At 36.8% G+C, this 26,434-nt stretch overlaps 1 protein-coding gene across 6 annotated transcripts in view; it reads right to left on the bottom strand.

Moving 5' to 3' along the window:
* Rapgef2 (Rap guanine nucleotide exchange factor 2) overlaps positions 1–26,434 on the bottom strand; it is a 252,152-nt gene that overhangs the window by 126,891 nt on the left and 98,827 nt on the right. For 5 of the 6 annotated variants that reach the window (XM_077803436.1, XM_077803437.1, XM_026395959.2 and 2 more), the window contains exon 4: positions 16,029–16,112. In XM_077803436.1, the coding sequence (XP_077659562.1) occupies positions 16,029–16,112 (84 nt within the window). Of the gene's footprint in view, positions 1–15,361; positions 15,436–16,028; positions 16,113–26,434 lie in introns of those variants that run through there. The other variant, XM_077803441.1, reaches the window with a different exon arrangement.

Raw genomic sequence — 26,434 nt, 5'->3', positions numbered from 1 at the left:
CATATGTGACAATTCCCTGACTGAAGACTTTCAGCATCAGATGACCTGGATATTGCATAAACCACACACACAAAACTTAAGTCCTTCTCTTTAAGGGTACTTACTTTGTTAAGACACTACAAAACGCCAGTGCTCCAAAGACCCACAAAAGCCTATATTTATATGTATAGCACATCTGTGATGCTGTAGTTATAGCAACCAAATTCCCAACTTGATCCAGCAATTGAACTCCCTCTCTAGAGAACAGTTTTGCTCTGTGCAGCAGGTTATCACGTCAGAATACGATTTCAAAGTGGAACAAGGGATTTAAATTATGCTGAAAATCATGCTAGCTTTCCAGGATAAAGACATTTCATACTAAAGCAGGAGGTACAACCAATACCCAATATATCCCATTTTCTCTTTTTTACATGTTTCACTCAACTCCTTTAATGTATAGACCTATCTGATTTCAAATTTAAAATGGGATATATTTACATCCGGTGCAATTAAACTTTCTGTTCCTTATCATCAACTCTGGTCAAGCCAAGTTGACTTTGTTTTTTGGTACTAAGATTGAACCCAGGGATGCTTTACCACTGAGCTTCATCACCAGCACTCCTTATTTTTTCCTTTGAGTCAGGGCCTTGATAAATTGCTGAGAGAAGCCCAAACTTGCAAACCATCTGCTTCAGCCTCCTGAGTTGCTGGGATTACAGGCATGCGCTTCAGCACCCAGCCCTTTGTTGGTATGTTTCCTAATTTTCTCTGACTTATTTGAAACTCTCTCCCAGCATTTCTTAAAGTCTTTAACATATATCTTGCCTGACATACACTATGAAAATATCAAAATTTGAGTCAACTTTTGGTAAGACAAATAGGAATTACAGGTGATATGAGACTCGAGGGAGTGTGGCTGAGCTGAAGAGTGTGAGCAAGAGCAGAGGAAAAGAATGATCTAACAGAAATAATTAACATGCCACAGAATGAGAGGGGAAAATAAAGTGAATGTATACAATCGAGACTGATGGTTGGCTACTCCACTGTCCGTTCTTTCCTTTCTTGTTAGAAACTTATTTTCATATTGGCTTTGTGTTTTGTTTTGCTCTTAAACAGGGTCCACAACATTGCAAAATAATAGATTCCATGTCCCAGGACCCTGAGCTAGCCATATGAATACATTCTGGACAGTGAGCTACAAAGACAAATGTTGCCTCTAGGATTTCTGACTTGGATGGAAACTTAAAAAAAAACTTTCTTTCTCCCTGATTCTGGTTTCCAATGCAGATATAATGACTAGAAGCCAGCAGCATCTATGCCATGAATTGACCCTGAAAATGGAAGCCATGTGCTGATTTAGGTAGAGAAAAAAGAAGCCTATAACTTCTCACACCATGCAACCACCACCATACCATCCTGGACTGCCTACCTCCAGGTTTCCTCTTCATGAGGGAAAACGTAGCCCTTATTGTGTTTATGCAATTGTTTTATGCAACCAAATGAGTTGCAATTAACAGAGTAAAGCAGACTGAGATCTAGCAAGACATCTTTTGCCTTTTCCCTCTTTGGCACCCCTGCACTAGTCAATCAGAATCAACTTCTCAAGAACTTCAACAGATTCTGTCTTCCATTGTCTTGCTACCTCATTTTCCTAATTCTTATCCTCTATGTTAACCAAATATTAAGTAAACCATTAGTCACTGAAAATATTTTTTCTAAAGGGCTTTTTAAAGGGGACAGGTTAAATAATCAATAAGTAGATGCCAACAAATTAAGGAGGAGAAGGAGGAGGAGGAGGAGAAGGAGGAGGAAGAAGAGGAGGAGGAGGAATGATTAAAAGTGTGAAAAGGTTTACTCCAACAGGATGGGAGTAAATCATGGCCAATTACTCTTCCTACAGGGGATTAACATCTAGAATATATGAAGAACTCAAAAAACTTAATACCAAAAATAAATAACCCAATCAATAAATGGGCAAAAGAACTAACTAAATAGAAACTTCTCAAAAGAAGAAATACAAATGGCCAACAAATATATGAAAAAATGTACAACATCTCTAGCAATCAAGGAAATACAAATCAAAACTACACTAAAATTTTCTCTCCGTCAAATCAGAATGGCAACAATCAAGAATACAAATAATGAGGGCTGAGGTTGTGGATCAGAGGTAGAGCATTCGCCTACCATGAGTGAGGCACTGGGTTCTATCCTCAGCACCACATAAAAATAAAATATATTGTATCTACCTATAACTAAAAAATAAATGCTTTTTTAAAAAAGAATACAAATAATGATACAGTGCTGACAAGGATATGGGGGTAAAGGTACATTTGTACATTGTTGGTGGGACTACAGACTAGTACAACCACTCTGGAAAGTAGTACAAAGTTCCCTCAAAGGGTAGGAATGGAACCACCATATGACCAGTTATCCCACTCCTTGGTATTTCCCAAAAGAACTAAAATCAGCACACTATAGTGATAACAGTCACAGCAAAGTTTATAACAGCACAATTCACAACAGCTAAACTATGGAATCAACAAAGTCCTTTGACAAATGAATGGATTAAGAAATTGTGGTATATATGCACAATGGAGTATTACTCAGCTATAAAGAAGAATGGAATTATGGCACTTGCAGATAAATGGATAGAAAGTGAATTCCATGCGTGTATGATTTTGTCAGAACAAACGCCACTACTTTGTAAAACTAGGAGGTTCTTCTAAATAAAATTAAATTTTAAAACTTGATTAAAGTAAAAAAATAAATCAAGGTTAAAAATGCAATCCTGAATCCATAGAAATCAACCAAAACCTATTAAATTGTCTGCTGTGCAGATGCTGAAGAAGTGAAGATAGCACAATTCATGCCCATGAAAAATCTTACATTGTAGTATGGATATGGAGTGATTAATTCTGATAGAAATAAATGGGTAGGATCCCCAAAGAATATGAAGTACGTGGTTTTCACAGGTGGATGGGTGGAGTGGGGAAGAAGGTGGAAACAATGAGGTAAAGATTCTAGCAAAGGGGAGGCCCAGGCAAAGGTGTGCCCAGGCAGTAATCCATTTGGTATAATTGTGAACATTTGGTATAATTGTGTGTAAAGAGTGATAGCTTCCCTTTTTACTCACTAAGCCTGGGAAGCCCTTTAGGCTCATTATACAAGATTTCAACAAGAAAAATTCTGTGCTTTTTAACAATTATCATGGCACTATGGAAGAAATACCAAAAGCATTTGGGGAGCTACCTTAATAGAGCAGGTGACACCTGAACAAAGGCAGAAGCAGTAGTGACAGAAACATTATTTTAAAGCCCTGGAAGAAAATAGATGCCAACCAAGACTCTCATATCCAGCAAAATTAAGCTTTAGATTTGATGATGAAATAAAAACTTTCCATGATAAACAAAACTTAAAAGAACTTACAACTAGAAAGCCTGCACTACAGAACATCCTCAGCAAAATACTGCATGAGGAGGAAATGAAAAACAACAATGAAAATCAGAAGAGGGGAGTATTACACTAAAGGGAAAACTAATCAAAGAGAAAACAAGTCAAGTTAAATTCCAAAAATAAACAAAAATGACCAGGAACACAAATCATGTCTCAATAATAATTCTGAATGTTAATGGCCTAAACTCACCAATTAAAAGACACAGACTGGCAAGTTTGGATTAAAATAAAAGACCCAACAATATGCTGCCTTCAAGAGACTCATCTCTTAGGAAAAGACATCCACAAAGTGAAGATGAAAGGTTGGGAGAAAACAGACCACTCACATGGACTGCTGAAACAAGCAGGGGTTTCCATACTCATATTAAATAAAGCAGTCTTCAAGCTAAAGTTAATCAAAAGGGATAAAGAAGGACATTTCATACTGCTCAAGGGAACCATACATCAACAAGACATAACAATTATAAATCTATATGCCACAAACAATGGAGCATCCATGTTCAACAAACTCTTTGCAAGTTCAAGAGTCAAATAGACCACAACACAATAATTCTGGGTGACTTTAACACACCTCTTTCACCACTGCATAGATCTTCCAAACAAAAGCTGAACAAAGAAACTATAAAACTCAATAACAGAATCAATAACTTATACTTAATTGACATATATAGAATATTTCATCCATCAATAAGCAAATACACTTTCTTCTCAGCAGCACATGGGATCCTTCTCTAAAATAGACCATGTATTATGCCAGAAAGCAACTCTTGGCAAATACAAAAAAAGTAGACCCTTCATTCTATCAGATCATAATGAAATGAAATTAGAAATCAATGATAAAATAAAAAAATAAAAGCTACTCCATTTGTAGGTAAATGAATGGAGTTGGAGAATATCATGCTAAGTGAAATAAGCCAATCCAAAAAACCAAAGGCCAAATGTTCTCTCTGATATGTGGACGCTGATCCATAATTGGGAGGGGTGGAGAATGGAGGAACTTTGATTGGGCAAAGGCAAGGGGGAGGGGGAGGAGTGGGGTAGAAGCATGGGGGGCAGGAAAGATGGTGGAATGAGATGGACATCATTATCCTAGGTACATGTACGACAGCGTATAAGGTATGATGCAACATCATGTACAACCCAGAGAAATGAAAAGTTGTGCTGCAATTGTGTACAATGAAAAAAAAAAGTCAATAAGAATGTATAAATCCATCTGAAAATAAATACTTCTAAAACATCAAAAAAATTGCTTCACTGTTAATTCTGAAGCTTTATTTTGTAATAAAGTCACAATCTAATAACTTTGAGTTATATTTTTGTCATTGACTTCTGTGAAGGGCTGAGAATTCTAATTTAGATATTAAAGACTCGCTCAGTCTGTTTCTAAACTTGTTGTCAGGATTATGGGGGCAGGATAGTTTATTCATGTTCTGTGTTAGCTCATGGAGTTGCAGTATTTTTCTACTCATTTATTTGTCATTTTAAAATCTATTTACAAAACAAAGAAACAAAAAATCCCAAATACACCAAAGACCAAAATAGTGTACTAGATATTTAAGACATGGACCTTTATAATTAGACAGACTCTTCTCTGAATTTATGGTGTTCACAATCCTAGGAGGGAAAATCACCCTTTTAAAAATGTGATTTTCTTAAAAGAATCAAATCTATGATAGAAGTCTCTAAAAAGTGCCTTTTAATAGAAATGATCATGCATACCTTATTTAGTCCTAAAAAAATAACATCTTTATTGCTCTGATAGTTTAAAACTTTCTATGTCTTTTATATGAAACTATTGGTAAGCAGTCTGTTTACTTCCTATTTATTCTGTGGCCAGTGTAGAGGCTATGAGGTTGAAGGAAAAAACAAGCCCAGGCTAGCTGCAAGCCTAGGAACTTGAAAGGTGACAAAAGAAGGATTATAATTCATGCTAGCACCAGAGAGATTAGAAAAAAGACCTTTGCAGACAATGCTGGCTTCTAGTGCATGGGCTTTAGGGTCAAATTGACTAGATTATATTGGGCAAGAGAACAAGTAGGCACAGTGATCTGCTTATTCTGAGTGTCTAAGAAGTTATGTCTATACCTCGCACTGTAGTGAAGTGCCATCAAAATTAAAGTTTGGTCTGCGCGCCCATTTCGTATTTTGGGTTATTCTGTTCATTCTGAAACAGTTTTGGTAGATAGTAGAATTCAAGCTTGGAGGCATATTTTTCCATTTTAAGTCAAACATGAATTGAAATTTTCCTTAAGTGCTTGCTGTGTGGTTTTATGTTAAGTCCTGACGTGCACAAAGGAAGCAAGATGGTCTGCCCTTCCTATTGTGTCACTTTATATGTTGGGGGAAGATGAGGCAGTTGTATATGATACATGAAAAAATTTCCTAGGTGTCATCAAATAGGTAGTCCTTGATGTAGGTAGTAATAGGTAGTACTGATGTAGTAAAGACCATGCAGAATGTAAAATCATTTCAAAGATTAGGGATATTTTAATGTGTGTGGGAGAATAAAAGGTAGCTCTCTGGAGGTGGATTTTGAATTGTATTTATGATCTGCTCTATTGGAAAGTGATTAGAAAGAAAATCTAGACATAGTAAAGAATTAATAAGAGGTGGTACAGAGAGGGCATTGAGGGTAGGCAATCTATACATTACCAAAATATTTAGTGAAGACAAAAGAATGGAATCAATTTATCTACAATTAAGGGCAGTTTAGGGAGTGATGAGTGGTCTAGTTTACAAAGCTGCATAACTTGGTTGGAAAGCCAGGACTGTTGGTAAATTAGGTTTCAAGTAACATTGGCAGGAGGTTGGAGGAATTGTGCACATCAAGCTGGGTGCTGTGGCACATGCCTGAAATCCCAGCAACTCAGGAGACTGAAGCAGGACAATCACAAGTGTGAGGCCAGCTTCAGTAACTTACTGATGCCCTAAGTAACTAGTGAGATCCCGTCTCAAAATAAAAGAACTGGGGGATGTAGCTCCTGGATTTAATCCCCAGTATTAAAAAAAAAAAAAGAAAGAAAGAAAAAGAAAAAAGAAAAATGCACACATCATTTGTTTATACTATGTTGACTGTGTCCATTTACAATTAATGCTTTTCCTTCACTGATACCAAATATATCTACAATTTAAAAATTAAAATTGTGCTATGGTCGTCTTAATAATCAGATTTTAAAATTAGAGCTGGCAGCTATAATGAGTATAAGTGGAGAAACAAGACATTTAACTAATCAGTTCTGAGAGGCAGAAATACTATTCTCATTATGCTTCATATGACAAACAATGAGCTACTTCAGTTTAAAAATCGCAGGCCTACTTTCTGCCTGCCAGTTCTACATGATAAGTTAATTGATTGCTCTGAGAACTTGCTAGTTTTTTTTTTTTTAAAGTAATAACAATGGACAAGTGAGTCTGTATTTACTTGGTAGATATTTGAAGACAATTTAAATGTTTTATATTTCAAACCCTAAAGAGCTTTAGGGTTTGACAATCACTCTTGAAAAAGCACAAATTTATTATGTCAGATGATTTGCTAGAGATCCAGTATTGCATTTTAAAATGACTCTGTAATGAATTATATTACAGAGGGGTAATTTTATTGGACATTAAATGTGGCCAAAGGTATAAAGAGAAGTGAGGAGTAGTGTTTTGGAAGCTGTATGTTAAGATTTACCTTCAAGTATAATGGTAGTGAAGGACTGGTTCTTGAAGAAATGGGGAATGGGGAAAGCATCTATGGACCACCTTAAAACTATCCTTGATGAGTTTTAGAACATATATTGGTCATACATATCTTCCCATTCATTGTGAGAGGATATCATAACTTAAGCTTCTTAAAAGCAATCTTTATGGACAGTATTATTCAGAGTTGTTTTTTTCGAGAAAATGTAAAACTTAAAAAAAATTAATAATTAGAATGAACTGAAGTTAGTAGATGGTGGCAGAATTAGTAAGGACTAGCATGTTTTGTAAAAGCTACTTATCTCAGGCATTTTCTTTTTATCACATTATTTTTGCAAAAGCCAAGTGATTCCAGATTGTACTTGTTAGTTAATGAAAATAGGGAGTTAAGAGAAACTTTTGTCATAAACTTAAGTATTTTATTTTTTTGAGGATATTGTTAATGGGGTGGTTTTCCTCATTTCCTTGTCAGAGGATTTGTCACTGATATATAGAAATGCCTTTGTGTCATAAACTTTAAAATGTTCAATTTAACGTATAAACATGAATATAACTGAATATATAAGATTAAAATATACACATATGCATAAATACATGTTTATATGTGTGAGTCAATGTATTGATTGGTTCTCTAGGACTTGACTGTTTTTCCTTCATTTTTCTCTACTTATTTACCCCACACCTAATCCAGAGGCAGATTTTTTTAAAAATGATCAGTATTGAGTTTCACAAGCATTCTACTTCACAGGTTAAGTTTAACAGATAGTTATCAAGAAGGAGCACTCAATGTATTGCTTCTTTAAAATATTAATATCTAAAGCCCTCACCCCTGCAAGGGATAGTATCCTAACAACTTCATATCTTAGGAGAATTGTTTACCAAAAGAGCTATTGTAGGTGATGAGCACAATATCAGAACTGATTTCTAAAATTAGCCGTTACCCTAGACTGTTAGTTATGTCTCTTCAAGAGATTCCTCAATTTGATGTTGAATTAGTATTAATGAGCCCTTTATCCCGACTTGTGTTCTAAGCTGCTTTCCTGCATTTCTTTGTTTGCTTATATACTCCGTCTTACTCATTTATACCATAAGAATGAGGTGAGGTCCTTTTATATGTCTGCTTGGAGTGTGATGCTTGGAAGTCCAGCTCCCATGTCATCAAAGCCAAGAAATAAAATGTTTCAATAAGGAAGAGGGGTCATTCGTTCAATGCCACAGAAAGATTCAATAACATGAGAATAGAAATATAACCTTTGCATTTAATGATGTGGAACCCATAGGAGTTGGTGGAGTGTTGGAACTGGTTGAAGAGATAGCCAGACAGATAAGAATTGGTGAAACAGAGAATTTCATCATATCAAGAAAGTCCTTCGTAAAGAGGAGCAGGAAAGTGGGGTGGTGGGTTGGTGAAATTAAGAAGGATTTTCTTTAAGCCGCTGGGTTCAATCTTCAGCACCACATAAAAATAAATAAATAAAATACAAGTATTCTTTCCAACTACAACTAAAAATATATATTTTAAAAAATCAGAGGATGCTAGTGTGTCTTGAAAGAAATCTAGTAGAGAAGGATACATGGATGATATAGGAAAGAGAAAAGGTACTTGCAGAATTGGGTGAAATCCACAAATGGGTGTGTGTGTGTGTGTGTTTGGTACTGAGTACTGATCTCGGGGACACTCAACCACTGAGTGACATTCCCAGTCCTATTTTATATTTTTATTTAGAGATAGGTTCTCACTGAGTTGCTTAGTGCCTTGCTTTTGCTGAGGATGGCTTTGAATTTGCAATTCTCCTACCTCAGTCTCCCAAGCCGCTGGGAGTTGTTTACATTTAAAAGAGTGAACACACTTCTTGTTTCATGGTCTTAAAGTAAGATATATAAGTGGATTGGTAGATTTGGGAGTTCTATGGTGGATACTTAGAAGCCTTGAAAGAGGGTAGGCTGTGAAACAGCCCTTTTGTTATTTATGGTCATAGATTTATGTTTTGTTTAAAATTTCTATAGCAACTTTCATCTGTGTAGCGCAGGCATGGAGGTGGGTTTGGTTGGGGTTTGGACGCTACTAGTACATTCAGTAAAGAGTGAGAAAGGGTGAAGATGTTAGGGGGGTGTGTGTGAAACACCTGTGCCTTTCACAGTTTTCAAAAATTTATTATAATTGTTATATAGGACAGCAGAATGCATTTCAATTCATAGTACACATATAGAGCACAATTTTTCATGTTTTGTTGTACACAAAGTAGAGTCACACCATTTATGTCTTCATACATGTACTTAGGGTAATGATGTCCTTCTTATTCTACCGTCTTTCCTACCCCTCTGCCCTGTCCCTTCCCTTCCCTACCCTTTTTCCAATCAAAGTTCCTCCATCCTCCACCCCTCCCAATTATGGATCAGCGTCCACATATCAGAGAGAACATTTGGCCTTTGGTTTTTTGGATTGGCTTACTTCACTTAGCATGATATTCTCCAACTCCATTCATTTACCTACAAATGCCATAATTTTATTCTCTCTTAATGCTGAGTGCTATTCCAGTGTGCATATATACCAGTTTCTTTATCCATTCATCTATTGAAGGGCATCTAGGTTGGTTCCATGGTTTAACTATTGTGAATTGAGCTGCTATAAACATTGATGTGGCTGCGTCACTATAGTATGCTTATTTTAAGTCTTTTGGGTATAGACAGAGGAGTGGGATACCTGGTCAAATGGTGGTTCCATTCCAAGTTTTCTAAGGAATCTCCATCTGCTTTCCAGATTTGTTGCACCAATTTGCAGTCCTACCAGTAATGTATGAGTGTGCCTTTAACTGCACATCCTCACCAACATTTATTGTTGTCTGTATTCTTGATAGCTGCCATTCTGAATGGAGTGAGATAAAAACTTAGGGTAGTTTTTGCTGAGGGTTATTGCCAAGTACGTATGACGCATCGATATTTCCTTGCCAGCGTACCCCATGTTAAATGGACTTGCCTTGGAAATTTGCTGCGACCTTGCATGTGTGTTTGAGAAAGATGACCCTGCTCAAGGTGATCGAGGGTGGATCCAGGTTTGAGGAAGTATCCTGGTCCTTGGGTTTAGGCTGTTCCCGGTTTAAGGCGTTTCCCGGTTTAAGACAATAGGGGTTTTAGGGAAGTTGGAGGTTGAAGATTATTGCTGCTGGGATTAGGGTGTTCCTGCTGCTTGTTCCCGTGGAGTTCTCGTGAGATTAAAATGGGATTTGGAAAAAGCCTCGTGGAGTAGGTGATTGGGGGCGGCGGCATATTGGAGATTGCACCAGAACATGTTTGTTGGAGGCCGGTGTGAGTTCGGGAATAAAGAATTGCTGTTTGAACCTACAAAGCTGTGTGGTGGCTCGTGATTCAGTGCCAGCCGAGACACTGGCAAGTTTTGATTTGTATTTCTCTAATTACTAGAGATGTTGAACATTACTTCATATATTTATTGATCGAATGTATATCATCTTCTGAGAAGTGTCTGTTCAGCTCCTTAACCATTTATTGATTGGTTTGTTTGGGGTTTTTTTTTTTTTTTTTGGTGTTAAGTTTTTTGAGTTCTTTTTATATCCTGGAGAATATCATGCTCTGTCTGACATCATGTGGCAAAAATTTGCTCACAAAATGTAGACTCTCTCTTCACCTCATTGATTGTCTCTTTTGCTGAGAAGAAGCATTTTAGTATGAGTCCATCCCATTTATTGATTCTTGATTTTATTTCTTGCATTTTAGGAGTCTTATTAAGGAAGTCGGGGCCTAATCCTACATGATAAAGAATTGGGCCTACTTTTTCTACTAGTAGGTGCAGTCTCTCTGATTTAATTCTCAGGTCCTTGATCCACTCTTGAGTTGAGTTTTGTGCATGGTGAGAGATGTAGGGTTACTTTCATTTTGCTACATGTGGATTTCCACTTTTCCCAGCACCATTTGTTGAAGAGGCTATCTTTTCTCCAATCTATGTTTTTGGTGCCTTTGTCTATATGAGATAGCTATATTTATATGGGTTTGTCTCTGTGTCCTCTATTCTGTACCACTGGTCTACATATCTATTTTGATGCCAATACCATTCTGTTTTTGTTACTGTAGCTTTATGGTATAGTTTAAGGTCTGGTATTGTGATGCCTCAACAGTGGAGTAATTTAAAAAAAATTTAAAGCATATAACACTTTCTCTTTTTTAATAACATGTAATAATTTCATATTTATGAAGCACAGAGTGATAATTCCATATATGTATACAATGTGTAATGATCAACTCAGAGTAATTAGGAATTTTATCTCCTGAAACATTTTAATTCTTTATACAATAAACTACTGTAAAAGTATGCAATGATTTCTATTTAGTTCTTTAAATGTACTGATTTAGAGTATGTTGGGACAATAAACATTACTAATATCCTACACATTTGTAACATAAGCCAAAAGTACACTAGAAAATCATTTCTAGGGGCTAGAGTTGTAGCTCAGTGGTAGAGCACCTGCCTACCATGTGTGAAGCATGGGTTCAATTCTCAGCACCTCATATAAATAAATTAATTAAATAAGGTCCATCAACAACTAAAGAACTATATTAAAAAAGAAAATAATTTCTAAACCTGAAATTTTTATAATTCTCATCTACTGCTTTCTAGCCAGCCCCACTATAGTTGTAAACAGTGCCTTTAAAATAAATCAGGGGCTAAGGTTGTGGCTCAGTGGTACAGCACTTGCCTAGCATGGGTGAGGCACTGGGTTAGATCCTCGGCACCACATAAAAATTAATAAATAAAAAAGACATTGTATCTGATAAATAAATAAAATAAAAAACAAATCAGGGGAAGCCAGGCATTCAGGAAGCTGTGGCAGGAGGATTACAAGCTCAAGGGCAGCCCAGGCAACTTAGGAAGACCCTGTCTCAAAAGAAGAGGTAAAATGGCTGGGGATGTAGCTCAGTGGTGAAATGTCCTTGGGTTCAATTCCCAGTGAAAAAAGGAGGGAGGGAGGGAGGGAGGGAGGGAGGGAGGGAGGGAGGGAGGGAGGGAGGGAAGAAGAGAAGGAGGGAGGGAAAAGTTAGAAAGGAAATACTCTTCCTTGCCTTACTATTCTCTGCCTGTCAATCATTAATTTACAAGGATGATAGATGTAAACTATACTCATAAAATTGGGTAGCACACAGTGGGCATATCATAGTGCCTACACCTGCTTTGCTTAGAGGCTTGAAAAAACCTACACAGTTTACACTGTCTCTGGATTCATCTACAAAAAACATTCCCTCTAAACCTACACCCGACAGTTCTAAATTATTTTTGTTTGTAATCTTTCTATAGATGCAAAGAAACTGAACTCATTTTTTTACACACTTTAAGAAAAACATAACTGTAAAGTGGACACTGCTTAAAGAATACAAATGGTACTTCAAATATGAGTTTAGCTCTATGTTAAGGCAAGATTATATGCAATGACATAAAATACATGACATTATGGCTACTTGTACAAACATCTATAATTCAAAACTTGACAAATTTCTAGAAGATTTAAAATAAAACTCATAAAAACAACATATCACTACAAGTTGCTTGAAGTAGGGTAGAAAGGAAGCGGTCACTGAGAGTCGCACTGGAATTCATAGGCTCTATAAATGTTGTAAGTCTTATCAGAAACAATATTTATGTATGAATAATCAAAGTAAAGGTACATAACCAAAATAACCCTCATCTATCCAGACAGAAAACAAACTGTTGATTTAAATATCAACCAACCACTTCAATAGAGCTAATGAGATGTGGAAGCCAAATGACAGATTTTCTGCAATGTATAGCATCCTTGTCACCTGATGAAATCGGGCATCAAAATAATTTCAGAGAAATTAATTAAAAATATAAAAATGTTGATAAAGATACTTTTATTTCAAAACTAACTGAGGTGGACTAATTGCCTAAGGTAAAATGAATTGACATTGACAAGAGAACGTTCAGTTTACTTACTACATAGACCAATAACCAACCTCCAGACTTATATGAAAAAAAAAAAAAAAAACAAGGTAAATGTACAGAATCATCTGTAAACCTGTTTTATAAAACTGGGCTGATAGCAACTCCTAGTCCATATTGAACGTCTATATTTTCTATATACATAGATACAAATGTTAACCTTTAATGGAGTACCAGTAGACTGACTCTCTTATTAAAACAATCTCAGAATCATTCCTAAGGCAACAACCCCACAGGAAACAAACAACTCGGACAGAGCAAATGTCACCAGGTGCAACATGAAGGAATAACCTATATATAGTACTGGCTTATTCAGTCTGAAATACCATTCCTTCATCCCATTAAAGTACTGACTTTCAAGCATTTGGCATCCAGCCAGAGACATTGTAACTTATGTCATCTTTTAAAATAATTAGACAGAGTCCAATGTGCTCATGAAATAGGGCTGAACTGCAAGTCCTCTTTCTTCTAGAACAGCAGTTTTCTGAACATTGAGTTCCCTTTCCAGAAGTTAGAACAAGCTGTTACTTGACTAGCTGATGATGGCTGGTAGGAAGCCATCGCAGGCTCCTACCCTGCTCCAGGGCTTCTGTCTATGGATTTTATTTGTGCAACAGACACTGTCTCAAGATGATGATGAAGTCACTAATTGGTGTTGTCCTTAAGATGCATAGATTCCAAACCACATTTACTACAGCATTATTTATAATAAAAAGAATAAAACATTTACCTTTTGAAATTATTAACTAAATTGTGAAAACTTCAAATACTTACCTAATCTTTAACTAGGCATTAAAAGTCACAAAGAATAAATTTTTATAGTAAATTTTTATGAGGCAATGCACATATATATATATATATATATATATATACACACACATATTCTTTAACTGACAGAAGCAAGATATTAATTTATATGTAAAAGTATGATCTTAAGCATGTGGACCACATAACAAAGTCTAGAGAAAAGCAGCACTAGAATATTAGAGAATGATCATCTTGAACAGGAGGATTTAAAAAAAAAAAAAAAAGAATAAAAAAAAAGAAAAAACACAAAAAAAAAAGAAAAAATGAAAAGAAAAAAAAATAAAAAGAGAAAAAGAACAGGAGGATTTTAAGTGATGTTTTTCCTTTATCTTTGAAAATATATAGTAATTATTATTGCTTTATAAACCAAAATTATATATAATGCTTAAAATATTCCAGTGATTCAATATTATTTGCCTCCACCTTCCACATTCAGAACCTGCAAGGAACAAAACAGTAGGTTCTGTGTTTGAAGGACAGGAAGAGTATTGCTATTCATTTCTCCATTCCTCTAGGAAGCAGAATTCATAGAGGTATAGGAGCTAGTTCACAGGGTCACTCAGACTTTCTAGGCAGACTTCTAAGAGTGTAACCCCTACACACAAGTTTCCATATCGATAAGATATAGGTAATAATTCTGCCTATCTCAAAGGAGAATAGTGAAATTAAATTACTTAAATTATACAAAGCAGTTTAAATATGCCTGGCATGGGGCTGAGGTTGTGGCTCAGTGGCAGAGCACTTGCCTGCTATGTGTGAGGCACTGGGTTTGATTCTCAGCACCATATACAAATAAATTAATAAACAAAATAAAGGTCTGTTGACAATTTTAAATAAATAAATAAATAAATCAGCCTGGCAAATCTGAAGCACTATAAAAGCTTTAGCTATCATGCTATCATCATTTTATTATTGCTCTTACAACTATTACTACCACTACTACTACCAGCCACACTATTCTCATTATAACAACTACTGCTATTGTAAGAACAACAAACAGGCAATAGAGCTCCCTCCCTCATGGGAGAATAACACTTGCCAACCTGACCTTGGAGAAGTAGAAGGGCAAAAAAGCAGGAGGATTACACCAGAGAAGATTTTTAATTAGATGCCATGTGTCCCTGGCACTCTTGACTACCATTCTGGCCCCGAAAGGCCCATCCCATTCCCTTCTGCTGCCACGCCTAGACCAATCCTCGGCTTCGGTGAAAAACTACCTCTCCCTATTCTCACTGACTCTAATTTTTTATAAAGATTGTTTTCATCTGTAAATTCTTAACCCTAATCCATTATAAATTACTTATCCAGAACATATTTAAATATTTTTATAGAGAAATTAGGTGAAAGGGGATCACAATACTTTTAATAAATTTAGTCAATTTAAATATTCAGTAATGTAAAATAAAAATACTTGCTTGTGAAAACACACACAATTAGGAGGAAAAAAGCAACCACTGAAAATCAGTAGCTAACCTGAACACAGGTGGCCATGCTCTGATAGGTGAGTCCCTGGCCTTAGACGCCTGGAAAACAGGTATATACTTGCCCCAAACTGAGTCAGTCAGACTGCATCCCAAGGAATCCAAGGAAAGGACACAAACACTACAGTCAAATGGTGTAAACAGTAGGGACACAAGGTCATAAATCAACAGTCAGCACATACAAGCCAAAGTCACAGGGAGAGAGAAATTAATAGCCTTTCAGTGGGAAGCCAATCCACAGACAGATGCAAAAATGAGAGACCATATGGTTCTGAAAAGCAGAGAAGTCAAAGACAGTTCCTGGCTTTCCATTTCTAGTCCCATGTGGTCTTAATGAACCTTCTTTGCCTCTCTTCAGATGCTTATGAGACTGCCTGCTATACTTTTAAAGTTAACTCTTCTTTACTTAAGCCATCTTGAAGGCAATTTCATTCCCAAGGAACAAATGTGCCCAAAAAGACAGTTAACATGGTCATGTAACAAATTTACATGCTGCCGGCATGTTCTCTTTTCTTGTCCTTTGTTAGATTCAAAGACTGCTTATAGCACAATATAAGCATTTCTGCCTTGCTTTGTATCAGTAGAAGAATCTGGCAAAAGAACTCAACTCTGCAAGAGAATTTCAAGCATCACACATCATTACAGATTGTCTACAATACCTGCTTCTTGGAAGAAACATGGATTCCTTAATGAACACCGAACCAGAGAGAAGGATATACCAGCAGGTCCCAATATCATCAGGACTGAAAAGAAAAGGTAACATAATCAGACAATTGTCTACAACATCAACAAAATGATTTTTTTCAAAATGTGTAACACAAAGTGCAGCATCGATGTTACTTCTAGAATTATAAAGAATAATATAAAACATGTACATAAAAGTACTTTATTCAACTACTAAAATCATTTGTAAACCTTAATTTTATACCTGAAATAAGTAAAAGATATTGTATATTCTATGTTAGAACAGAATAGAATTCCAAGTTTTATTTTAATTTTTTAAACAGGAAATACTTCTACTTGCTTCAGTTAACAAAAAATACAAAGAGATATCGGTATAACTCAGATTTCCCATTCCTTTCCCCAATACACCAAGTTTTAAGTTTCCACATTTCCCTACACATATTTAATTCCAGTCTTGTTTTTGTGTTGGGGAAGGGCTATTACTGGGGATTGAACCCAGGGACACTCTACCACTGAACTCTTCCCCCAGCCCTTTTTAAATTTTTGAATTAGTCTATTATGATCACACATAATAGTGGGATTCATTGTTATATATTCATATATGTGCACAATTTGAGAGTACAGTTTGGTCTAATTTCGTTACCTCTACCCCGTTCCCTTCCCTCCCCTCCTCCTCCCTTTACCTCCCCCACGGCTGCTGAGGGTCATGAGTGTGGCCTAGCAGTGAGCCAGAGCTGTCAAACAGGTGGTAAGAACAGGCCTGGGGGAGCAGACCACAGGCACCACAACACTGGAACTTTCTTCCAACTTTTAGATTTCTGCCAAACTGCTTGGGTTAAATGATCTTTAGTTTCATTTTATTTTTTATTTGTTTTCCTTTTTATTATAAATAGCATCTTTTCTTATGTTCAGAAGACATTTCTATTTCTATGAATCAGCTTATAACGTTTACCCTGTTTTTTAGTGATTATGAGATTTTTTTTAATATTATCTGGGATTACTTTATAAAAACTACCCTTTGACTCTGTGATGCTTTTTGCCCTGTATAGATTATTTTATTTTATCTTTTTTTAAATTTTATTTTATAAAGTCAGGTTTGTCAAATTTTATTTGTTAGGATACGAGCCTAGTAACTATAAAAACTGAAATCTGAATACACAGTGGTTGAACCAAGGAGGAGGAAGCTCATTTCTCACACACACCTAACAGTGTTAGCACTAAAAGTCCAAGACAGAAATGGCTCCATGATGCCAGGAAGCCAGCTCTTCTGTTTTTTGGCTTGGTCATCCTCAACCCAGGACTCCCACCTCATATTCTAAAGTGGCAGCTCCAAACCTTACCTCAGTATCTACATTCTGGCCAGTGCAAGAAGTAGAAAGGGCCCCATTTCTTTTTAGATATATCTTGAAAGCTGCAGACTCTGCTTCTCTCTTTAGCCAGTGAATCACATGTGTGCTACAAGGGTGTCCTTGGCAATTTCTGACAAGTTCTTTTTTATTTTCCATTTGGTAAATGAATTCATTCCAAAAAGCTTCTAAAGGACACTAAATCCTATTTGCAATTCTGAATAATTAAGTTATTAATAAGACCAATCAACTATCACCTAATCATTTTTACTGTGCTATCTACTTCCAGAGTAAAATCTGCATTGGATCATCTTATTTCCCCAAGTTCATTCTTAACCAAATTCATAAATACTTAGTCCTCTAAGCAAGGCAAAAAGGGAAAATTGTCAAACAGAATTTAGTTCCAATGAGGAACAATAAAAGTAAAATGCTATCTCCACTGAAAATGCTAAGTACTTCACAATAATTTATGTCCTTTTACACACAGTCTTTAATCAATGGTTTTTGCAACCAGCAATCACTTATGTACCTGGTTGGGGGAAAATGTACTTGTCTTTCTTAATAGAAGGTAGCAGCACTATCATTAAATTCTGATTTATGCCATGTAAAAATAGTATAATCTGCCTGGGAGTGGTGGCACATGCCTGTAATCCCAGCAACTCAGAAGCCCGAAAGGATGGCAACTTCAAAGCCAGCCATGACAATTTAGTGAGATTCTGTCACAATATAAAAAAGGGCTGGGAATGTACCTCAGTGGTACTGGGTTTAATCCCCAATGCAAAAATCAAAAAACAAAAAACTGCCAAACACAAAACTCATTTAAAAAATTTTAGATAATAAAACATTGAAAAATATTCTATGAATATACTGAAATCTATTCTTACAATGTTCTCTTTATCACCAAAAGTGAGGTGCAGGGAAATAAAATCTTTAAAAATAGGAAACTAAAGTAGATTACCACTTATTAAGTATGTGGCCTTGGGTAAGTTACGAGAGCTGCTGCAAGGATTAAACAAACAATGATCCTTTAATGAAAATAATAATTGTCCTATGACAACTCACAGTATTACCACATTAAAAAGAACAACAAAAGGCAACAAGGTCTAGGTTGACTGTGACGTGGAGAATATAACATCAACTGGCTTTTCAGTTATTCCAACATTTGTTGCCTGTCACTTGATGTGTGTTTTGAGATTAGTTTATAAACTTTGAGACAGAAACTAAATGTGAATTCTTTAGGGAATGGGTGGGAACTTACTTGAACTTATTTTGTTCATATCAAAGCAGTAGTGTCTCATTGCTAACCAGCTTTGTTGCCTGTGTGTCTGCAAGAGAGATCCTAATTTCTTACCCCTAAAGTATAGAAAAGCGTGCTGCTGCTGCTGCTACAGTACTGAGTACTATTCTTATAACTTTAGTTTCATCTTTAAAAAAATAAAATTCTAAAGGCAAATTGACATGAACAAAATAAGTGCAAAGTTTATAAACTGAGCTGTCCTGAGACTAATCACAAAACACACGTCAAGTGACAGGCAGCAAATGTTCAAAACAGATGCAATATTGTGATAGCTAATATTCTGGCATGCTGAATACCCACTCACTACCCTATAATTAGATTTGATTCTTTGGGTCAGGAAAGCTATGAAAAAGATTTGATAATCAAAAAGTAAGAAAAGGGCCCTCTCAATCCTTACCACTGATTATAACTTTATTTATCTGATAGACAGTGCTATAGTTTGGAGAAGTATCCCCAGAGGCCCCTATGTTGAAACTTGGTCCCCAGGGTGGCAGTCCTATTGGGAAATGATGGAGCCTTTAAGAGGCTGCGCCCAGGGGAAGGAAGTTAGGTCCTGGGGGGTGTGCCCTTGAATAGGACTGTCAGACTCCAGTCTTTCCCTCTCTCTCTTTGCAACCTTGCCACTATGAAGTGCAAAGCTTCCTCCACCATGTGCTCACCACCAGAATGAACTGCCTCACTACAGGCCCAAAAGCAAAAAGACTACACCAAAACTGTGAGCCAAAATAAACCCTTCTGCTTTTGAAGTTGTGCACCTCAGTATTTTCTTACAATAACGGAACTTTTTCAAAAGACATCAAATTGAGATCTCCTTTGTGGACACTGGAAAGCTGACTAACAGAACTGGGCTGTTTCTCTTCCCAAGACTCCAAAGTCATTAGTAGGAGTTATATTTGCTTAGATAAGCATTTGCAGAGCATAATCATTCAACCAATAAATGTTTACTGAGTTTGCTGAGTATTTGCTTCATGCCATGTATAGTAATCATAATTTCTTTGTTATTGTGTTCTCTTTCTTAAGGATTCAGGTTTTATACTTGTAAGTTAATTAAAATTAAGAATACAAAAAATGTGGATCCTATTTTGAAGGTATTCTGGAAATAGCTGAAGTTAGAAAAATCTTCCTGCCCTCTGTTCCCACCCATTCCCTAAAGAATTCACATTTAGTTTCTATCTGAAAATTCCTTGTTGTGCGATGCCACCATCCAAATGCTTTACTTAGTCCAGGAGATTCTCCTGACTTGATCAGAAAGCATTGTGCTGACGGTGTTCACTTTTTTTCACTTGCAACAATGCCTGAAGCAGGCAGTATTTCACTGTGGGGTACAACCCACTTCCTTTTAAAGACTCTCTGCCCACAGTGCAGCTGTTACCAGAGGGGTTTTACTGCATCTTTACTGTGCAAAATGGTGACCTTTTAAAAAAAAAATGATGAAACTTAAGTTATAAGAATAGTACTCAGTACTGTAGCAGCAGCAGCACGCTTTTCTATACTTTAAGGGTAAGAAATTAGGATCCTCCTTGCAGATGCACAGGCAACAAAGCTGGTTAGCAATGAGACACTACTGCAGTAGCAACAGTAGTAGTTGTAGTAATAACAATAATAATTATTATCACCCAGAACTATCACTGAGATTCTCTTCTATCCAGTGGTTCCAAATCACTTGAGATGCTAATTTAAAAGGCATGTTCCCTAACTCTACCTATCTCACCTCTATCTTCTGATTATTAGATGGGCAATCCATTAAAGTGACTTTCAAACAAACATCCTAGGGGATTGCTATGCATGAGCCTTAAAAACTTTGAAAACCCTCCAGAAAAAGTCTTACTATCAGGCCCCAACAGGAAATAATGGAAGGGGAAAAAAAAACAACTAAAACTATCAATATTCATGCAATTAGTTACATATGTATTATTAATCAGTGCTATTTTCATTTTTCTTTAAGAGTTGTTTTACGTTTCAGAATGTTGAGCTAAGCAACGCCTTCAAGGGTTGTCAAGACGGCAAAAGCTAAATCCTTAAGAATCCTCACTGGGCATCCAAATAACCTAAATCTGACACCACTGGTAATGGGTAGAAAAGAAAAATCTTAAGATGAAAGAGACCAAAGTAGCAAAGCAGTTCTCTGCAATTCTCTCCGCTCTGTCAGAGACACACTGAGAGAAGACCCACAATTTGTAAAAGAACTGCAATGGACAACTGACTTGTTCCAATACATCCCATCCTATAACACACAAAAGAAAGCCAGGAAAGCCCAGGTGCATGCAAGGCCCTCTTATTAAAGGTTCCTGTTCTGTTTCTCATCCACAGGAAGGAAAATAATAAAGCCAAGCAAAATATAAATAGACTATCACAAAAGGATCAATTCACCTTCCAGTATAATCACATAGAAATCGTCTGAAGCAATCAAAACTATATTGTCTCTATGGTGCATCATCCCATGTCTACATAGGTATGATAAGTTTATGCTTGGAATGATGGGCAAGAGGCAAACATGATATGATCCCACACTTTCCCACCCTATTTTCTGCTACACCTTAGGGTAACCTACTGCTCCTGGCTGGCCACTTTCCTATCTGCCCTTTCCAGACTCTGCCAATCTGCCAATCTTGCCTTTCCCCACTCTCTTACATCACACTGTACCTCAAGAACTGGCTCAGACCCTACTCATTTAAGAAAAACCTCTCACTGTTTTTCAAACTCCAAAACACTTATCACATCTAATTTCACTCAGCTGTGTATTTTCTCTAATGACTTCCTATTTTTGAGGTATCTTTTTCTATCTTTTAGGCAACAACTGTGTGTTGTACCTAGTTATCATTTGTTTAGGTAAATCAGATCATGGCACCCTTGTGCTTACAAAACACGATTCTCTGGCAAGAGAAAGTCCAAATCTCTTGGCACAGCATGTGAAAGAAGCAATGTGGTACCAGAAGAGCACGGGTTTTAGAATACATATTCTCTTTTTCTTGCCCTCATGTGATCTAAGTGAAGTCAAATTCTGAGGTTTTTGTCTCTAGAATGTAAAATGGGGATTATCAACAGTTTCTTTTCAAAGTTACTTTGACTTTAATGCATATTACTGCAAGAAGTACCTTGCACAAAAACATACTGGTTCTCCTCATCCCCCTTCGGCTCTTACAACCAGCTCTGAAAGGGTCAACCTACAACTTTTCTGGCCCGACCCATACATTTCCTATGTTTCAAACTTTACCTTAGGGCCTTTGAACAAATCTGATGTTCCTGTTTCTCAAAAATGGTACCTTTTATCTGGTGAACTTATTATTCATCCTTCAAGTTCCAGGTTAACCTAGTTATCATTTATTTGGGTAAATCAGATCATGACACCCTTGTGCTTATAAAGCACGATTCTCTGATTGAGCACCTTTCAGGTAATGTGAGTTTTTTCCTCCTAGCTTCCCAAAGCACTTTAATATACTCACATGGAACAGTTGTGAGAGTGTTTTAATTATTTCTCTTTATTATTCCCATGAAATATATACTACACAATTCTTGATTGGCACTCAGATATTTTCCTAATAAAGAACTATTGAACTGAATAAACACCAACTTCAAGAACATATTTAGGTGCCTGAGAGTCAAAGAGGTGAGTTTCAACTCACCATTAACTGGGGAGATGAAGCCAGGCTTCATGAAGTTCCTTAGCAATATCCTAAATGCCCACAAGGTGGCGATGCCTCCACATAAAAGATACGTGTGATGTTGATGCAAGAAGCAAATACAGTGATCAAGTTCAAATTGATAAGGAGGTTGAAGAACTAAAAAGCTAATAAATAAGTCAGTCAAAAAGAATATTAGATCCAGGCACAATGGCACACATCTGTAACCTCAGCGGCTCAGGAAGCTGAGGGAGGAGGATCAAAGCCAGCCTCAGCAAAAGTGAGGTGCTAAGCAACTCAGTGAGAACCTGTCTCTAAATAAAATACAGAATAGGGCTGGGGATGTGGCTCAGTGGTCAAGTACCCCTGAGTTCAATCCCTGGTACCAAAAAAAAAAGAAAGAAAGAAAGAAAAGAAAAGAAAAAGAAAAAAGAGAAAGAAAGAAAGAGAGAAAAGATTGCTAGAGGACAAGAAAGCAACTTGTTAGAAAGTTACTTTGCTGTTAATACAAGAACCTAAACAGAGCCTAGCCAGACGGTTAGCCTGATGAAGGCAGGGGGACTGGCAAGAAAGAGAAGAGAGTTATGACAGAACAAAGGTGGAGCCAGAGATGGCTATGGGCACCAGATACTGAGCCTATCATTCCTTCAACTCAAAACTGGCCACCACCAACACCTTCATCTAAGTCTCTGGGTTGGAGGGAGAAATGACAAATAAAAACTGAATGCTGGGTGCAATGGTGCATGCCTGTAATCCCAGTGGCCCCAGAGGCTGAAGCAGGTGGGTCGCAAGTTCAAAGCCAGCATTAGAAATTTGGTGAGGCCCTAAGCAGTTCAGCGAGACCCTGTCTCTAAATACAATATAAAAAAGGGCTGAGGATGTGACTCAGTGGTTAAGTGCCTCTGGGTTCAATCGAAGGAAGGAAGGGAGGAAGGGAGGGAGGGGCAAGCTGAAATAAATGTACTGCAAAATCCAAGCAATTTGGGACCAGAAGTTAATAATTTTTCAAGATGATCCTGACAAAGTGAGGACTGAGAAGGGTGCTGGGGCTGCAAGAGAGAATTCCTCCCACTTTAGCAAGAGGGGGACCCTCCCACCTAAGCAGGGTAAGTATAACATAGTCTTGGCACAACCAGAAGGGGCTGAAGAATGAGAAAGCACCTCTGAGTGCTTCATGTAGGTAATATGAACAAGGGATTAAAACACAGATGAGCAAAAAGACCACAATCACTTTGTGAAGAGGAATATGTCACATGAACACTGGTGAGAAGTCCAGAAACAGTGGCTGGGAAGACCATGCAAGAAGAGCTGGTGCGGGCTGGGGATGTGGCTCAAGCGGTAGCATGCTCCCCTGGCATGCGTGTGTCCCGGGTTCGATCCTCAGCACCACATACAAAGAAAGATGTTGTGTCCGCCGAAAAACTAAAAAATAAGTATTAAAAAAAATTCTAAAAAAAAAAAAAAAAAGAGCTGGTGGGCGACTCAGCACCACAGAGATAGGAACAAGTGAAACCACACACCATCTGAGGGGCTGCTTTAGACAGAAAGCTCGAGCTCTTCTGTCCAAAATACCACTCCACTGTGGACCACTTCAAAACTACCAAGACACTGGTATCTGGGAGAAAGGCAGGCAAAGTTATCACTGTAGGGCTACTGTCCCCAAGTTTTGAGTTATACACACACACACACACACACACACACACACACACACACACACACACTGAAGAAAGGTTCCAGTAACTAAGTAGAGAAAAACATCAAGGAAATCAAAGCACCAGTGACCAGTGAACAGAAAATGTTACACACATTTTTACTACGGTCAGAAAGAACTGACCAAGAGTTAGAAGCTTTGGCATTTATTCACATTTTTTAACTTCAGAAAAGCAATATTTATTATAATACCATTCATAAAGTTTATATATATATATATATATATATATGTAAATCATATAAAAATGCCAAAAACATGAAAACAACATTTTTGAAGTAGAGGACAATTTTGTTCTACATCTTAAAAGCACTAAATTGTATGGAAATGTACTTCACACTTAAAATGAAAAATGGATGAAAAAGAAGTGCCATTTTAACATTTAAGTTTTTCAGAAAATCCTTATTCTGCAATCAGTAGCAAGTCAATTACAGGGACCTGAAACCAACAAACAGGGTAAATCAGTAATACGTAAGAACTCTGAAGATTGATTAAAATAGTAAGGACATTTCAGCTTTCTATTGAAAACAGGGGACACAGCTGACAGTGCACTTAATTTTAAATGGTGACAACTAATTTAACCAGCAGAATGAACAATATAAACTACTGAAGAACTCATGAACTCATTCTTAAATTTCACAGAATTCATTTAAAAATGGAATGGAGTGTTACCCCAGGAGCTAAAGTTATTCAATCAGGTTTTCTTTAACAACAACAACAAAAAAAAAAAATAGTCAATGCAAATTACATATTTATTACATTACAGCAAACCAATGATTCATCTATACTGAGGGTGAAGGGATATATCCAAGAGCTCAAGGAAAACATCAAATTTTAAGGAGCAATCAAATCTGAAAAGTTGACTTTTTTCGAAACTACTAATGAAGTGGTGAAATTAATTTACAAATTAGTCTTTGAGACGTAGGCATTAAAATTTCATCCTCACAAGAAATCCATTCTTTCCACACCTGGGGTAATCCAGCTCTTTGAAATGTTAAAGATAACTTTTAACACACCCAGAGAGTCAAATTCAAAGCCAATCCACCTAACTCCACTGAAAACAGGTGTCTCTGCAAAACAGTTTGTAGCACCACTAGCCCACGTTTATCAGAAAGCATATAAAGTAAGACACATGTATCTACTATAAACTAATTTAATAGAGGTTTTTATTCACTAGGTAGTTTTACAGAAAACTGATAAAGAATCTAAAACCTAATGACATGTAACCAGCCATTTTACTAGGAAGGCAGACCACAGCAAAGGTCTTTGTCTACAATCACAGGAGCACCTTCCTTTGAAATAAAAAATTCAAAAAATTAATAGCAAAGAACAGATTAAATGCAAATGTCTGTGACAGGCATGGCAAATGTAAACTTGGGATACAAACATAGTCCCCCACCCTCTTAGAATTTACAAACTGATCACATTTTTTTATGATTTTATTTAAACTATCCTTTGGTTCACCACAAAAATAAAACACTTTCAGATAAAAACTAATAGTAAATATAATATCATCAATTGTCAGGAAGCCTTGAGGTAGCATCATACATATATAAAACAATTCTCAAAGTGTGTATACGTGGGTATGCTTGAATTTTCAAACTGACATAGAGTAATCATGTATATTGTAACATGCCAGGTTTGATGATTAATACCCTGTCCTACGATTCTCTGCAAAGGCTAATTCTTTAAAGATTATCTTTTCAAATAAATTAAAATCTTGGTTTCACCATTTTCTTCATACACACAAAGAAACACACTAAAATGATGAAAACATGGACAGCAAAGATATGTCAAAACAGCATTTCATCCTTCTGGATAAGAAAAGAAAGGACACAAAGTCAAACAACGTAGTAGATTAAGGACTTTTGTAACAATTCAAAAACAAGACTATAACATAAATTAAAACCTTGGCCATGTCCCAAAGAACAAGAATAGAATAGCACAATCGGTGGGGATGAACAAGGGAGTCAAAGGAACACTTGCCAATGGTGGAAGACACTGTGGCCCACTTACAGTCTGCAGGGAAAGGGACAAGAGGAAAGAGGATGGAAACACAGTGAGAAGAGGCACAGCTACTTTACACATCTCTTCTCCTCCGCGCATGAGTGAGACAAGAGGCAAATGCAGATAAACTGGGGCATCTGAGGAAGAGCATGAAGGGGACAGTAACATGTTAGCAGCCTTGAGGGAAGCTGGGAGCTGCCTTAGAAACAGAAAACCAAGTCAACAGGTGAAAAGACTGCTAAAAGCAATGATAACTCAGCTGAGGCCCCAACCTCAAAACTGCACTGTTACAGGTCTAAGTGAAAATGCTTTAAAAGAATGAAGAGGCCTCAATGCAGCTCTTTTATGGAGGAACAATTTCCTCTCCTGGAATAAAGAGGATTAAACCCCTTAACAAAGTTCT

The sequence above is a fragment of the Urocitellus parryii genome, chromosome 10, assembly GCF_045843805.1.
Source record: "Urocitellus parryii isolate mUroPar1 chromosome 10, mUroPar1.hap1, whole genome shotgun sequence".
Classification (NCBI taxonomy): domain Eukaryota; kingdom Metazoa; phylum Chordata; class Mammalia; order Rodentia; family Sciuridae; genus Urocitellus; species Urocitellus parryii.
The sequence above is the reverse complement of the archived record's forward strand: the minus strand, read 5'-3'. Positions and strand labels throughout refer to the sequence as shown.